This window comes from Myxine glutinosa, chromosome 5 (genome assembly GCF_964187855.1).
Source record: "Myxine glutinosa chromosome 5, kmMyxGlut1.1, whole genome shotgun sequence".
NCBI classification, from domain to species: domain Eukaryota; kingdom Metazoa; phylum Chordata; class Myxini; order Myxiniformes; family Myxinidae; genus Myxine; species Myxine glutinosa.
Genome location: NC_136265.1, coordinates 73,975,816 through 73,993,487, shown reverse-complemented (window position 1 = coordinate 73,993,487; position 17,672 = coordinate 73,975,816). Strand labels below are relative to the sequence as shown.

The following is a 17,672-nucleotide window of genomic DNA, read 5'->3' as shown; positions in this document are numbered from 1 at the left end:
TGTTCACCCGTTTGCCCATAGCTTGTTCACCCGCTTGTCTATAGCTTGTTCACCCATTTGCCCATAGCTTGTTCACCCGCTTTCCTATGGCTTGTTCACCCCCTTATGACATTTTCCCCCTTCCCTCAGAACAGAGAGCACAGGAACCGGAAGGTCGTTGTTGAACTTGTTTGAAGATCTCGAGAACCAACATCGTCACTCATGACGCGTCTGTTACATTTTGGGCGTGGTCTACGGATTGTGGTGGGTGGTTGCATCATTTTTCTGTGGGCGAGTCTGCCGTTGATGCCATGCCTCTCTATAATCAGTTATGTGGTACTCTTTTTGTCGACCTCAGAAGGAAAACAGGCTGAGTCAACTCCACCTGGCGTTAATTCAACGGGTTTCAAACTCAGGACCTTCGGATCCCAAGACCGCCGCCCTGTGGTCTACGGAGAACCGTGACAAGAGACAAGAGAGGCCATTTACTTTAAAGAAGAAGAAGATGCTAATAAGGAAGAAGAGCACGTGGTCCCCTGTTTCGCTGCCCTTCGGTTCTTTTGTACCAGAATGATAATAATGAATTGTCCCGAAGTTACAAACACCGAGCTGTGTCCGATGAACCGAGATCTCTTAGGTGAGAAACACAAGGTGAACCCTCCGGGATCCACGAGAATCTCCGATGGGAGGAACCTGCTCGGTCCGGGAGAATCTCCCGGGGACAAGGACTTCGGACCCGGTACGTGACGTTCTTGTTCCCGTGCGGGGTCCGTGCTGTGCGCTATGTACGTTAATAGTTTATGTGGGAATCACACCATGTACGGATCGGGTTCACTCGTACAAGATCGTGTCGATGTCGTGATCGGGTCCCCTCGTACAATATCGTGTCTATCTCTTGATCTGGTTCCCTCGTACAATATCGTGTCGATCTCCTGATCTGGTTCCCTCGTACAATATCGTGTCGATCTCCTGATCGGGTTCCCTCGTACAATATCGTGTCGATCTCCTGAGCCGGTGAATCGATCCCGTTCGGTGTAATCGGAGCTCGAACGGACATTTTGATTCCTGGGAGCAGATTCGTCAATGGACGATTTTGAGGAGAAGTTTTATCGTTTCTCCCTGTAATAGACAAAATAGAACAACACTCTGTAGAGCGATTGTCTCCTTCATGTTGAACAGTTTACATTTTGTTTCCCACTGAAGGATCCACAACGTTTTCACATTTCTCGCTGTACCGTAAAATGGGGGTGAATAGGGACAGCAAGGTGAATAGGGACAGCAAGGTGAATAGGGACAGCAAGGTGAATAGGGACAGCAAGGTGAATAGGGACAGCAAGGTGAGGGACAGCAAGGTGAATAGGGACACAAACTGAAAAAAAGTTCGGAAACTTTTTTCGCTGAAAATTGATAACCATACTGATTTGTTGATATTTGGGTTGAAAGTGTTCTCTTGTTTTTTTTTAAAGCAACTTATAGTCCCTATTAACCCCATATATGGGTTAAATAGGATTTTTATGGCTGTCCCTATTCACCCCGTTTTACGGGTGAATAGGGACAGTCACTAATACAAAAAAATAATCATCAAGAAACAATCCTGAGTTTCCAACTTATTGCTAAATTGGTAGCTCAGATGGATGCACACAATATGCACCCATAATATAAACCGCGGTGCCAATGAAAAAAATATGGGATAAAAAGTTTTTCCAAACTTTCCCTATTTCTTGATTATTATTTTGTTGTATTAGTGACTGTCCCTATTCACCCGTAAAACGGGGTGAATAGGGACAGCCATAAAAGTCCTATTTATTCCTATTTAACCCATATATGGGGTTAATAGGGACTATAAGTTGCTTTTTAAAAAAACAAGAGAACACTTTCAACCCAAATATCAACAAATCAGTATGGTTATCAATTTTCAGCGGAGAAAGTTTCCGAACTTTTTTTCAGTTTGTGTCCCTATTCACCTTGCTGTCCCAATTCACCTTGCTGTCCCCTATTCACCCCATTTCACGGTATATCGTTATTGGCCCTGTCTCTCAATGGTGAAGAATTTACATAAAAACAAAAACTCCTCCACGTCATCTTCTTCTTCTTTACTTAAAAAAAATGGTGAGTCTCATGCAATCTCGTTTCTCTTATCGATTCGATTCAGAAAACTCTTGCTATATTCAATCCATTTTTCCCCAATATTTCCATTTCATTCACATAACAGTAATATATCGCCCTATCAAACAGCATTTCTGATTATACACTGCCTTTTCAGGTCGCTGTACTCGCAACACAGGTGAGAAAAGGAGCTGCATTTATTCTCACGATTTTTAAAGTGTGAAAGTTGATTTTAATTTATTTTCTCTGAAAAACTCCTGGTCAAAACACTATAGCATCTGTTTATTAGTACTACGTAAACAAAAATGGCAAAATTCCCCTCTTCCCCTCTGCACTGTATTCTCTATCTCTATCTATACGTGAGTGGTGGCGGACTGACACCGTGATACAACATTAATCTATCTCCATCTATCTCCATCTATAACATTGATATTACCGTCAAGAAAGCGGTGGGTCTTATATTCGAGTTAACCTCAAAAGTAAAGAAGACGATAGTTAGGGACCAGTGGTTTCCCCAGAAATTAAAGTTAGGGGGAGGGGGGAGTGTTGCTGTTGCTAAAGCTACAGAGAGAGAGAGACAGAGACAGAGACAGACATAGGGAGAGAGACAAGACAGACACAGGGAGAGAGACAAGAGAGAGACAATGGCGTGGCTCGGAGCAGTCCGTAACGGCGTGGCTCGGAGCAGTCCGTAACGGCGTGGCTCGGAGCAGTCCGTAACGGCGTGGCTCGGAACAGTCCGTAACGGCGTGGCTCGGAGCAGTCCGTAACGGCGTGGCTCGGAACAGTCCGTAACGGCGTGGCTCGGAACAGTCCGTAACGGCGTGGCTCGGAACAGTCCGTAACGGCGTGGCTCGGAACAGTCCGTAACGGCGTGGCTCGGAACAGTCCGTAACGGCGTGGCTCGGAGCAGTCCGTAACGGCGTGGCTCGGAACAGTCCGTAACGGCGTGGCTCGGAGCAGTCCGTAACGGCGTGGCTCGGAGCAGTCCGTAACGGCGTGGCTCAGAGCAGTCCGTAACGGCGTGGCTCGGAACAGTCCGTAACGGCGTGGCTCGGAACAGTCCGTAACGGCGTGGCTCGGAACAGTCCGTAACGGCGTGGCTCGGAACAGTCCGTAACGGCGTGGCTCGGAACAGTCCGTAACGGCGTGGCTCGGAACAGTCCGTAACGGCGTGGCTCGGAACAGTCCGTAACGGCGTGGCTCGGAGCAGTCCGTAACGGCGTGGCTCGGAACAGTCCGTAACGGCGTGGCTCGGAACAGTCCGTTACGGCATGGCTCGGAACAGTCCGTAACGGCGTGGCTCGGAACAGTCCGTAACGGCGTGGCTCGGAGCAGTCCGTAACGGCGTGGCTCGGAGCAGTCCGTAACGGCGTGGCTCGGAACAGTCCGTAACGGCGTGGCTCGGAACAGTCCGTAACGGCGTGGCTCGGAGCAGTCCGTAACGGCGTGGCTCGGAGCAGTCCGTAACGGCGTGGCTCGGAACAGTCCGTAACGGCGTGGCTCGGAGCAGTCCGTAACGGCGTGGCTCGGAGCAGTCCGTAACGGCGTGGCTCGGAGCAGTCCGTAACGGCGTGGCTCGGAACAGTCCGTAACGGCGTGGCTCGGAACAGTCCGTAACGGCGTGGCTCGGAACAGTCCGTAACGGCGTGGCTCGGAGCAGTCCGTAACGGCGTGGCTCGGAACAGTCCGCAATGACCTGGCTTTTCCATTGCACAGAACGGTACGGTACTGTATGGTAATCCCTGTGTCGTTTTTCCATCGCACAACAGAACCGTGAAAATAGGCGGAGTTATCTGAAGTGACATTTAAAAAAACGCCACCGCTGTGGTGACGTAATTACCTCCGTCACCAAAGGTGGATGGAGGTTATGTTTTCACCCCTGTCTGTTTCTTTGTATGTGAACAAAATATCTCAAAAAGTTGTGGACGGATTCGGACGGAATTGGGCAGAGATGTAGCGTATGTGACGAGGATGAAATGATTAGATTTTGGTGAAGATCCGGATCCGCTCGTAGAATTTTTAAGTGATTCTTCACCATTGGGAGATTGGGCTAAAAACGATACATAGCAGGATATCTCAAAAAGTTGTGGACAGATGCTTTTGATTAAATGTGAATCTGTAATGTGATTTTCTGGTCTACTCTGGGATACAAAACGTAAACTGTTCACCTGGCGGAGGTAAGCTCTCTACTGAGTCCCGTTCTAGTTTCTCATGCTACACTAAACTTCAAACAGCTCCGCAACTATGGAGGAACTTGAAGGTGTGTTTTACTTCTTCGTCGGGTTTTGGTTTTATCTGAACATGAATTTTTTAGCGAAATGGAAAAAGAGAGAGGACGTGTTTGAGAAGGCAGTGTTTGAGAAGAAGCTGAAAGACGCCAGAAAGAGGAAGTTAAAAGAGAAAGAAACCTTTGCAGACAATTATGAAGACCGACAACGAAGATTTGGGCCTTGTTCGTCAACGCAAACAAAGAATACAGGTACAGTATGTTACGTTAGCCTTCATATATCGCCAGTAACATTACTACTACCTTTCACTTTCTTCTTGAATTGATGATTGAGATTGACCAATCAACGGTCTGCAGTATTGCTAGGTCCAGGTTCGGCTCGCTTGGTACCAAACCATAGCAGGAACCAAATTTAGCACGGGTACTGAGGAACGGTACGGTTCGCTTTTTATTTTATTTTATTTTTTATTTTTTTTATTTTGTATACAAGATCGAGGCTCGTGAAAGAGCTAACATTAATCACACAGAAAGCCAAACCGACACATAAAACATATAACATGGGGAGCGGTAGGCAAGATGGGGCGAGAGGGGGAGGAACACAAACACAACATCTGAGAGCAGGGACATCGAGAGATCTGTGGGAGGGAGAGGGCTTTGGGGGGGGGGCATGGGAAGAGGGGAGGGAGGTGGGAGAGGTATGGTATATACCCATTACGCTTGGCAATGGAAAAACGAAAAAACGGATTTTGGTTACGGTACGGTACGGTACAGTACGGTACCGCAGTGGAAAAGCGCCATTAGAATGGGTTGGCACGGCATAGCTCAGCTCAGAATGCTCCGAAACGGTGCGGCTCGGCTCACTTTTCAGCTATCAACGTCCGAAACAGTGCGGCTCGGCTCACTTTTCAGCTATCGCCATTTATCTGAAGGAACATGTTTGATAGATACATTATTTTTTTCCCATCAATGCCATTACCTCTGCCGCCAAAGGTCCGTTTGTGAACAAAATATCTCAAAACGTTGTGGACAGATTTGGACGAAATTTAGCAGAGATGTAGCGTATGTGACGAGGATGAAATCATTAGATTTTGGTGAAGATCCAGATACGGCTACTAGAATTTTTAAGTGATTCTTCACCATTGGGAGATAGGGCCAAAAACGATATGTAGCAGGATATCGCAAAAAGGTGTGGATGGATATGGACGAAACTTGGTTGACATGTTGTGTGTGTGTGTGATGAGGAAGAACATATTCAATTTTGGTGAAGATTCGGATCCTCCGGCTCGTAGAATTTTTTAAGTGATTCTTCACCATTGAGTGATATGGCCAACCAGGCCATATCAGGGAGAGGTTTGCTCTCTACTGAGTGCTGGTCTAGTTCACAAAGCAACTGTTTGAATCCAAAAAAGCATGGAAATCGAATATGGAAATGTTTTATTTTTCATTTGATGTTTCGTTGTCACTTTGAAAATAAATATTGTCGCGCAACTCCGATTAACACCAGAGTTGCGGATTGCCGATCATGAAGGCTTTAACTCCCGAGGCGGAAACTCAATGGCTGATTCCAAAACCAAAAGCCCCAAGTACGCGGAATGGAGGGAACGGCGAGAGCCCCCGCAGCCTTATCTATTAAAATCAACCACCCGGTAAACTGCGTTCAGATATATGTACAAAAATAATATAAGGGTTTATTGGGGAAAGCAAGGACAGTAAAAGCACGCGCCGGTAATGAAATATTCCTAAATCGGGATCCCGCACACCAGATATCAAATACAAACAGGGGATGAATTAACAAAAAGAACACGTCATGTATCGTGTAACCGCGGAGCTCGGCCTTATCTGCTCTCGTTGTCTTGTCCGTCCAACGCGTCTCCAAACTCCGGCGTGGAGGAATCCTCCGTCCGCCTAGCACGCCCCGCTAGGCCCGAGCCAACGCCCTCGTCGCTGCACACGAGGTCCGTGCACCAAGCTCCAAAGCACCACGAGGTCCCACAGCAGGACAGCGAGCTCCACTCGGGCTACACCTCAGCCCAACTCGGGTCGGGATCTCTGAACTGCACTGCCAGAAATCCAACTGCGATCGACCACTTATCAACTGCGCTGAACTGCGAACTGCGCACTGCAAAACCAACTCAGGCTCTCTGCACTCGGGATCTGCCAACTCTCCTCGTGCGCACCTCAAAACGAACTGCCCGTGCGCACCTCCTCTCAACTTGACTCCAGGAATGTCACTGCTTTCTCAACTCAACACCAACTGCTCACGCCGAGTCTCAACTGCGCACACGATACTCTCGATCCAACTCTCAACCACGAATCCAACTGCTCTGGACTGCCTCGAAAATGGCGCTCGGCTCTCGGTACTCAACTGCCCGTAAATGGCGCTTGGTCCTTGGTAATATCTCCGGCCGGTGACGTCAGCATTGGCGCACTCCAACCAATCAGAGCCTCCCCCGACTCGCCGGCTCGCCCAGGGGCACGCCCACTGCGTCACTCTCACTCCCGTCCCCTACTCCGTGGTCGTAGCACGTGCTATGCGAGGTGGATAGGCCTCTCGGACGTGAAGATGGCGGTGGGCATTATCGGCGGTGTCCTGGCCTGCTTTCTTCCTAAGTCATGTCAGGGGGGAGGGCGTTATTAATGTTGTACTAAGGGATCCTAACCAAGTGTCTATGTGGTCTGCAGTGCCATAAGGGACAAAGGTTTGATTACCAGGTGAGACATACAAGGGCTCTACTCATTATTCCCTACACTACTTAACACACGAATCTCCTGGTAGATTCACAAGTATACATCTTAACCGACAAAACGCCTACACATGACTTATTACAGAAAGTGTTCCTTACCGCGACACACAAAGCATGGTACCTACTCAGATCTACTCTGCTCTACATATATCACTACCCAAATTCATAACAATATATTTCGGAAGTGATCATACTTTTCTTTATGAAACAAAAGTAAATACACAAGGATGTAAGTTATATTCTTCAACAACTACTGTGATGGTGTCAGGGAGTATGAGGGGGGAGGTGATGCTCTTTACTCCATCATTTTGGACGGGCTTTCCCCAAGTATTGTGAGAACAAGTTTATCCCTTTAAAATTGAGTTTGAGTGCGATGTTTTATTTTCAGATTTTATTGTAGCTGTGAAGGTGGAACCCAAGTTTCTGGACCAGTCCTCGCTCGATAAAGGTTTGAACGACACCAACCTTCATGTTATAGTTATACTTGGTAATTCCTTTTTCCAAAATGGGAGCAATTGCTCAACAGACACTCGCTAACGCTCGTTGTCGCTCACTCGCGTTTGCTCCCTGTTGAACTTTTATCTCACAATCAACATTCTGCTGCTACTAATGGGGGGGAGAGGGGGGTGATGATGGATGGTTATTACTGACGTGATGACAAAGATGGTCTTTAACATTATTGACACCATACCCTAACCTCATTATTGTGTATCATACTGGCATCTTTACATGTGGTAGTCTTCCGGGGCCTTTTGGGATAGATGTATTGATATTCAGACGGTAGTCAATTAAAATCCCCCAACCCAATTTTTTTTATACTCCACTTCTCTGACATCAATCAACAAACCTTGGGTGTCATGATGGTGAGTCGGGTGCTTCTTATTTTTCCCGACATTCATGTAATTGTCCAATTGATCAACTGTGCTGCAAATGAAAGTCCAAGGTATGTTATCCTGCTGTACATGCAGGTATGTGATAGAGTTATCTGGAAAAAAAAAATATATAAAAGGATGAACATTAATGTATGCCAAGGCTTTGGTCCTTCTTTTAAAAGGTTGTTTTTAAGGATGTTTTTCTTTTTTCAGATTCGATTGTGGAAGTGAAGGTGGAATCTGAGTTTGAGGATGATTCAATATCTCAAGAGAAAGGTCTGAACCACATCAACATTTTACTTGTTTCAGTTACAGACAGTTATGTGTGAATGTACATTGTACGTACTGAGATTATTCTCTGGAGAGATGATGTTGGACATGTATTTCGAACCACAGAGTGATTCAAAGACCTTGTTCATTAATAACGGATTCTCCTCTGCGCATTGAAGCATCACAATATTTGTTTGAGATGTTCAGAGAAAACTTCCTGAGAGTTTGCTTCTGTATCCATCTTGTTCACCCAGTGTGTGCATCTTCCCCTGCCCCTCATTCTTCCCCACATCTCCTACTTCTCCAAGGCATCTTCTGTATTGTCCGTCCACTCTGCTGTTGGTGTACTTCCCCTTTCTTTCTGTGACGTCCTGATCCGTTCTATGTTCTAGTTTCCCCACGAACATCCACTCTGTCGACAAGATAAATAAATAAAAAGAACATGCATGTACCTGTCATCTGTCCGGAGAATTTTACAGCTGTGATGGAAGCAGTGAGATGAGAAATAAATTGGTAAAAATATTCGGATCAACCACATCATCGTTCACCATGGATGCTCCCATGAAACAACACAAAATCAGGAAAAAGAGAAAAGACAGGTTGTTATTGCAAGTCGTCGTTTTTTTGGGCATTTCCGGGTTTGATTGAATATTGTCTGTTGGAGACCCCGTGAGTTTCTCCCCACTGTGGACAACGATTGTTTTGGCTTATATTTGCTTGTGTATCCCTTCCTTCATTCGTTTATTGTAATGAACTGTCGTCACATGGTTTGCAGGTGAAGTTCAAGTTCTGAAGTCAGAAACCTTCCAAAACAACCTTCTTCAGACTTCCCAGGATGCTCTGAGCAAGGATCATGTAAAGCAGGAACCGTGTGATTCTCCACTCACGGAGCCAAGCAAATCTGCTCAGCTGCTCGAAGGTAAGCAGGAGAACAGATGACAGGTCCATTTGAGTAGTTTTCACTAAAATCGATTGTTTATGTGAATGAGACGGGGATACCTTGTTCATTCAAAATACCCAGAAAAATATTCTGTACTTTGTATTTCTGTTCTTAATTCAGGATTGATTGGACACTTGAAGATAAAGTTTTAAAACTCTGAATTTCACCAATGCACACTGGAAATAACAAAACGATTGAGATTACTGGGACTCGTCAGGTTCAAAGGGTAGGGTGAGGGTTACCACATTTCAAATCTGGCCTCCAAAGACAGTCACCGACTGGGCATCCTCCGTCGTGCGAAGTCCTTCCTTGGCACACCTGAGCTCCTCACCACACACAAGGCTTTCATCCGCAGCTCAATGGAATACTGCTCTCCCCTCTGGCTGGTGCTCCTGCCTCACACCTAGCTCGTCTTCACGCTGTTGAAACCAAAGCTTTCAGAATCATTGGAATCTCCCGCGATGACGCTATCTCTGAGGGCTTTTCACTTACTCACCGCAGGCAGGTTGGTGGCCTTTCCGTCTTCTACCGTCTCCTCTCCGACCTTGCTCCCCCAGCTCTCTGTCTGTGCTCTGTTCCCCAAATATTCCTACAGGTCGCACAAGATCTGCCGGCAAACCTCTTATGGTTAAACTGCCAAAATCAAGACTCTCTGCTCACCTTCACTCCTTCATTCTTCTTTTCTCCCGCTACTGGAACAAACTCCCTCACTCTCTTCAATCCCTCTCCTCCCTCCAGGTCTTTAAAACAGCTGTTCACCACCATTTCCTATCTTCCCCCATCCAAAACCTTGATCTTTTCTACCACCGCTAATTTCACCCCAAATCCACTTTTTGGAAATTCCAACTTCTTTCCTGGAAGTCCTTGCAGTGTCCAGATGTTTTATACCTAGAAGCCTTCTCCCTCCCACAGTTCTCTCAATGTCCCTGCTCTCAAATGTTGTGTTTATGTGCTTCCCCTTCTCTCCCCATCTTGTCTACCGCTCCCCTTTTTATATACTTTGTTTGACTGTTTGATTTGTTTGTTTGATAAATGTTAGCTCTTTCATGAGCCTCGATTCTGTATACAAAAAAAAAAGCCCAGATCGGTGAAGTGTTGCAGTGATGGTTGTCCTTCTAGAAGTTTCTCCCATCTCCACACAGGATCTCTGGAGCTCAGCCAGAGTGACCATCGGGTTCTTGGTCACCTCTCTTATCAAGACCCTTCTCCCCCGATTGCTCAGTTTGGCCGGGCGGCCAGCTCTAGGAAGAGTCCTGGTTGTTCCAAACTTCTTCCATTTAAGAATAACTAGGGCATTGCCCGTACTATATCTATATCTAAAATTATATCCCCCCCCTCTATTTACATGAAATGGTTTGGTCCAACGCGAACGGCTTGCGAGTACGGTGACAATCCCCCCCCTCTATTTACATGAAATGGTTTGGTCCAAAGCGAACGGCTTCCGGAGTTTGGTAAAGAAATCGCCATCGCGTGCACAAACGCGCAGGAAAGCGAATGAATCGCAAATTCGTTTTTATTAGTTTTAAAACATAGTTTAACGCCAACATAGTTTGCAAACGTGAAATAAATGAATACGCTGTCAAATGTGCCATCCGAGGCAGAGTGTGCCCGCCACGTTCGGCACACGCGATCGTTCGCTGCTCTCTGATTGGTTGAATCGTTTTTTGGACATAGCTCGGTAAGTAATTGTCCGATTAATATGAAACCTTGAAAAGGCACATCCTCGGGTCCCCAGCAATATACCTGGCAAGTTTCAAGTATATCGGACCCGTGGTTGTCGAGAAACAGCGGTCACAGACACACAGACAGACACACAGAGATTGCTGGAATTATAGATAGATGGAGGCCACTGTGCTCTTGGGAACCTTCAATGCAGCAGAAATTTTTTTGTAGGCTTCCCCAGATCTGTGCCTCGACCCAATCCTGTCTCTGAGCTCTGCAGGCAGTTCCTTCGACCTCATGGCTTGGTTTTTGCTCAGATATGCATTGTCAGCTGTGAGACCTTATATAGACAGGTGTGTACCTTTCCAAATTATGTCCAGTCAATTGAATTTACCACAGGTGGACTCCAATCAAGGTGTAGAAACATCTCAAAGATGATCAAGAGAAATGGGAGGCACCTGAGCTAAATTTCAAGTGTCATAGCAAAGGGTATGAATACTTATGTCAATGTGATATTTCAGTTTTTTCTTGTTAATAAATTTGCAAAACTTTCTAAAATCCTGTTTTCTCTTTGTCATTATGGGGTATTGAGCGTAGATTGATGAGGGAAAAAATGAATTTAAACGATTTCAGCACAAGGTTGAAACATAACAAAATGTGAAAAAAGTGAAGGGGTCTGAATACTTTCTGAATGCACTGTATGTATTTATGTATGTATGTATGTGTGTCCACTCTTCACCCATTGGTTGGACAGCTGACCTGACTCCACCCACACATGCAACCTGAAATACTTAACCCAAAGTACCCAGAGGCCCCAAAGGACCCTTCCCCTCCACCCCAGGGACCAACAAGACCGAGAAGACCCAGAGGACCCAAAATACCTGAAGACCCAAAATACCCTGAAGACCCAAAATACCCCAAAGACCCTTAAAGACCCCAAAGACTAAAATACATCAAAGATCCTTAAAGTTCCAAAAAAATCCAAACAATGAAAAGACCCCAAAGAATGAAAAGACCCTGAAGAACCAAAAGACCCTTTAAGGGGAACCCAAATGCAATTTTTTTTCTTTTTTTTCTGAAAAACCATTGGCTAGCAGTAATCATGGTCTAATTTGAAGGGAATTTTTTTTTATTTGCCAATCGCAAAGTGCCAAAAAAAAACCCGGGCTGTCGATTTTTGAGATTGCCAGTGATGTCATGGGGGTTGGGGGTTGGGGTTGTGGGTATTGTTAGCTCGGGTGACAGTTGATCAGGGATTGTGAGGGGATGGTGGTGTGGGGTGTGGGGGTGGTCATGGGTATTGTTAGCTAGGGTGGTGGTTGAAGGGGAATTGTGGGGGGAGGGGTGTGGGGCTGATGCTTGATGGTGGATTGTGAGGGGATGTTGGAGGGGAGTCGAAAGAGGGGGGGGGGGGGTGTGGGTTGGTTGTGGGTATTGTTAGCTTGAGTGATGTTTGATGTTTTTTTTTTTGATTTGTTTTTTTTCTGGAAAATTGAGATGCCTCAAATACCAAGGACACCTAAGTTGAACATGAATCAGCAAGAGCAATTTTACCAAAATAAATCGGCAAGAAATCCAAGTCAAAGTAGTTGTTCGACCCCTTGACACTGCGAAGACTCCTTAAGACTCTAAGACTGTTTATACTCTTGAGACAATTGAGACCCTTAAAGGACCCCAAGACCATAAACACTCCGATGGCCCTTTAAACCCCTAAGACTCAATATACCCCATTAGAACACTCAGACTCCGTTATAAACCTGGTAGAACCCTTAGCCCCTGTTCCACTTTTGACCCCTAAGATCCCATATTCTGAATAAGACTCTTTGGAACCCTGAGACCCCCAATAAGCTTTTGTCCCATACAGACCCTTTAGAATCCTTAGAACCAATAAGACTATAGAGACCCTTTAGATCACTTCAACCTGTAAGATCCTTAATAATCCCAAGACCATTAACTCCATATAAAACCTGTTAGAACCCTTAGACCCACAAGACCTTACAGAATCCTTTGATTCATCCGACCCCAAAGAGACCGAAGAAACTTTAAATTCTGTTTGACCCTTTAGAACCCTTCGACCCATTTAGACACTTTAGACCCCTAAGACATTTACAATTAGGCTGGGCCAAATCAGGGGTGATTTTCAATTTTTCATACTACAAGGTTGTAATTTACCTAAAAGTTGTGGCTGGGTAACAGAAACAAAACCATGAAATCTTTTTTCAAAAATATTGACGTCTTACGGTAAAACAGCCCGTTACCATAGCAACCGTTACAGACGACTCAAAAAATTCTTAAAATCGATGATTCCTCAGGCTGTGTGTGACCCCCAGAGTTGATTCTGGTACCAAAAGATTCAGAATTGAAAGCCAAGGATGATTGGATAGCTTAACAATGTCTGTGACACAATTCAATACAACTTTTATCCCAAAAACTCATTTTTATCTCAAATTTAAGGCATTTGTTTGAAAAAAAAATGAAAATTTTGCTTTTTAATCATAGGATAATCATTAATCAGAGCTATAGTCAAATTAAATGTACTTTAAATTAACTTTTGTCATTGATTAAGCTTTTTTGTCTCAAATTTAAGGTCTGACATTGAACATTGATAACAAAATAAAAAACCTAGTCCCAATTGTAATCAATGGAGGCCAATGACTTCTTAGTCACAACCTCAGTGGATGTTGCCAGTCCATGCAGCTTCTCCCTGACGCCCTTCACAACCCTGTATAGAGCCTGGAGCTGCGCCTCAGATTTGGGGGCCTTGTTAGTGTTCAAATCTGTGGCGAGTCCAAGTGTCCGCTCTGCTGCGTCATTCACAACTGGGAGTTTGGCCACAACTTCCTTGCCATGACGATAGCTGTCTGAGGTGGGCCACTGTGCAACGGGGAGCTTGACAAAACTGGAGTCAATACCCAAGAGTTCAAACATGCTCCAAGAGTCGTAACCAACAAAGTCTTTGAGGGCTTTACTCCCCAATTGCTGTGAGGCTGGCATCTCCTGTATCATGTTATGTGCAGTCCCATGGTACCTGAGCATAGCCCTTCTCATAGTCTGCTTGTCAGATGACGTTCTGTCCGAGAAGAGTGCCAAAGAGACCAATCTCTCTGAGAGGTACCACAAATGGTTTTGTAGCTTCTCTCAGGCCACAGTCACAAAGGACAGAAATTTGGCATGCCACTTTGTTGGATTCTTTGCGATACTGGCCTCAGCCTTGAGGAGGTTCTTCATCAGGTACATGTCGTTAGATGGTGCATCTGCAGCACTGGTACATGTCAACCACGCTTTAGTGTAGAAGACTGACATGAATGCAGCGAGACTGGTCATGTCTTCCATCTCTTCGGGTGTGTAGATATCTCCCAGCTGCCAACGGAAGAGTGCCACCTTTATAGTGTATAAAGTCTTGCTCATCCAACGGGCGTGGTGGAATGCCCCAGGAGCTTTGATAGTGATGGTCCTCATACCATCAGGGACAGTCCCTCCAAGAAACAGCAGTGTGAGGTGTGCCAGCTCCAGGTAGTCGTGTCGAAGAGTCTCCTTTGTGCTATTGTCCATCCACGTCTGAAGGAAGGTGATGGTGGCATGTACATGGCCAGCCAGCTCTCTCTGTTGAGCAGACACCTCGACCAATGTGTAGTTGCCCTGGTCCAATTCACTCCAAGTGTTGAGCAGTCGCTTTAACAGCTGTTCATTAGGTCCTGTGGTGGGGCCATACACTATTGAGCAAGACGCCCCTCCAACCAATTCGTGGATGTGGTGCCGACACGCCAGTTGCAGAAGACTCCTGCCAAACTCAGTCTCCAGTCTTACTACGACTCCACTCTTGACCCCAGAGTTCACTGCCGTTGTATCGAAGACAAGAGCGCCTATCCTTGATGTGTGCAAGAGCGCCTTGAACGCCCTGATGAATGGTTACAGTAACAACCGAAAGCAGGCATTAAAATTAATGATTGTAAGCTGCTTTTGTTAACTTTTTTTAATTGAAATGAAGATGGCCAAATTTAAACAACGTTATAACAGTTATAAAAACTGGACAATACAAGGTTGTAAAAGACAATTTAAAGTAAATTTAATCTGATTAATGGTTATCCTATGATTAAAAAGCAAAATTTTCAATTTTTTTCCATAAATATGCTTGAAATTTCAGACAAAAATCAGTTTTTTGGATAAAGGTGGTATTGAATTGTGTCACAGACATTGTTAAGCTATCCAATCATCCTTGGCTTTCAATTCTGCATCTTTTGGTACCAGAATCAACTCTGGGGGTCAAACACAGCTTGATAAATCGTCAATTTAGGCATTTTTTGAGTCGTCTGTAACTGTTGCTATGGTAACGGGCTGTCTGACCGTAAAACGTCAATATTTTTGAATTTTTTTTTCATGATTTTGTTCCTGATACTCACTCACAACTTTTAGGTAAATTACATTGAATTAGGAAAATCACCTCCGATTTGGCCCAGCCTAATTTACATCCTTTCTGGATTAGACACTCAAGATCTTTTCAACCCCTTTGACCCTTTATACTCTAACGATGATTGGAACATGTCATTTCGACCCTTTAGTTTCGACCATCTCGAACCTTTTAGACGCACACCATACAAACATTAACAGTCTTATTTAACAACACAAGCTGTACTTTCTTCAGGAAGTAATGCACATCTGCTACCTACCCGCATGTTGGGTAGTCTGGTTGTTTTTCTTGTGTGAATTCTTAATGGTTTTTGTGATTTGTCTTTGCAGAGAAACAAATGAAACTGGATTCTTGTTCCAACTGTTCCCAGTTGTTCAACACAGAAGTTTTCAATCGTCACATGACACAGACTGTTACTCAAGAAACTGACACATTTAGCAGCTTGTCTTCTAAATGTTGTACAGAGACCCTCAAGAATATCCAAGGAAGCAGGAGAACACACAAGTGTTCTTTGTGTGACAAATCATTTACAACGTTTTCATCTTTTAAACTACATCAAACAATCCACATGGGCGAGAAGCCGTTCAAGTGTTCTACTTGCAGCAAGGAGTTTTCCAGCTCCTCGGATTTGCACGATCATCAACGGACACATACAGAGGAGAAGCCCACAAATGGAGATAACAACCAATGGGAGAAGCTTTACAAGTGTTCTTTGTGTCCCAAAGTGTTTATTAAATTATCACATTTAAGGAAACATGAAAAAGTACACAAAGGTGAGAAGCTCTGCAAGTGTTCTTGGTGTCCTTCAGCTTTTGTTCATTCGACTAGTTTAAAAAATCATCTCAGACTTCACACAGAAGAGAAGTCATACAATTGTTCTGTGTGCGGCAAGGTTTGCACTTATTTCTCAGAATGGAAAACTCATCAAAGAGTGCACACGGGTGAGAAGCCGTTCAAGTGTTCTATTTGCAGCAAGCAGTATGCTACCTCATCCTATTTGCGCGTTCATCAAAGAATGCACACGTGTGAGAAGCCTTACAAGTGTTCTTTGTGTCCCAAAGCCTTTGCTCTGTCATCACATTTAAGGAAACATCAAAAAGTACACAAAGGTGAGGAGACCTGCCAGTGTTTTTTGTGTCCTAGAGCCTTTCCTGATTCGACTGGTTTAAAAAATCATCTCAGAACACACACACGAGAGAAGCCGTACAAGTGCTCTGTGTGCAGCAAGGCTTATGCTTATATCTCAGATTGGAGAATTCATGAAAGAGTGCACTCTGGTGAGAAGCCGTTCAAGTGTTCTACTTGCGGCAAGGAGTATGCTACCTCAACATATTTACGCATTCATCAAAGAATACACACGGGAGAGAAGCCTTACAAATGTTCTGTGTGTCCCAAAGCCTTTGTACAAGCGACATGTTTAAATGCACATCAAAGAACACACACAGGAGAGAAGCCATACAAATGCTCTTTGTGTCCTAAAGCCTTTGTTCAATCATCACATTTAAGGAGTCATCAAAAAGTGCACACGGGAGAGAAGCCTTACAAGTGTTCTATATGCGGCAAGGCATTTGCTACTTCGTCATACATTTCTCAACATCAAAGAATACACACAGGAGAGAAGCCCTACAAGTGTTCTATGTGCAGCAAGGCATTTACTCATTCGTCATCTTTTTCTCAACATCAAAGAATCCACACAAGAGAGAAAAAAACACGCCAAAAAAACCAAACAGGAAAACTACAAAAATAATTATCATCAGATATACTCTGACAAATGGGAGAATGACAAAAGAGCAGGAAGATTAAAAATAGAGCTTGACAGAACAAGGTTTGAGAGGAATGCTCATTGAAATGGCTAAGAAGAGGAAGAGGTCAAATTAATTGGGGTGTGGAGAATGAGTCATCATAAATGCCGAAGATGAAGCACATTATACTAATGGCTTTAAGAAAATTGAGGGATTGAGACAATCGGGCAAATGCAGGTTTTGTGGGATAGAAACAGAAAGTGCCAGTCACTTCCTTTCAGGATGTAAAAAACTCATGTCAGAACAGTTGTACACAGAAAGACATGACAGTGTCTGTGGAGTAATCCACTGGCACATCTGTAAACATTTCAACATTCCAGTTCCAGAACAGTTATGGAAAGACAAACCAAATCCGATCCTTCAAAATGAACATATTGTTGCGTTTGTGGTGGTAGATGGAGGAATCCCACATTATAGTTATAGCATGGACCGTGGACGCATAGGAGACATCTCAATGTATTTAAGTAGGGAAACTGAAGCTTACGATTGTTTATGTGTCTTCATGCAAGGGGTGAAGCTGTGCTAACTAGATAGGGATTAAAGTTGGTTTTCCCCAGTACGTGATATTCCCTCTCTGATTTTCCCCATTAAACAACATGTACAACCAGGCCGGCCATGGAAAACCTCCATTTAACGACAACAAACGCCGATAGAACCCG

At 44.7% G+C, this 17,672-nt stretch overlaps 1 protein-coding gene across 1 annotated transcript; it reads left to right on the top strand.

Moving 5' to 3' along the window:
- Positions 1-472: 472 nt before the first annotated feature.
- LOC137428515 (uncharacterized) lies at positions 473-17,667 on the top strand. The gene is made up of 5 exons (XM_068118428.2): positions 473-718; positions 7,448-7,507; positions 8,145-8,207; positions 8,977-9,120; positions 15,541-17,667. The coding sequence occupies exons 1-5, from the start codon at positions 550-552 to the stop codon at positions 16,956-16,958; spliced, it is 1,854 nt and encodes a 617-aa protein (XP_067974529.2). The 5' UTR covers positions 473-549; the 3' UTR covers positions 16,959-17,667.
- Positions 17,668-17,672: the final 5 nt, after the last annotated feature.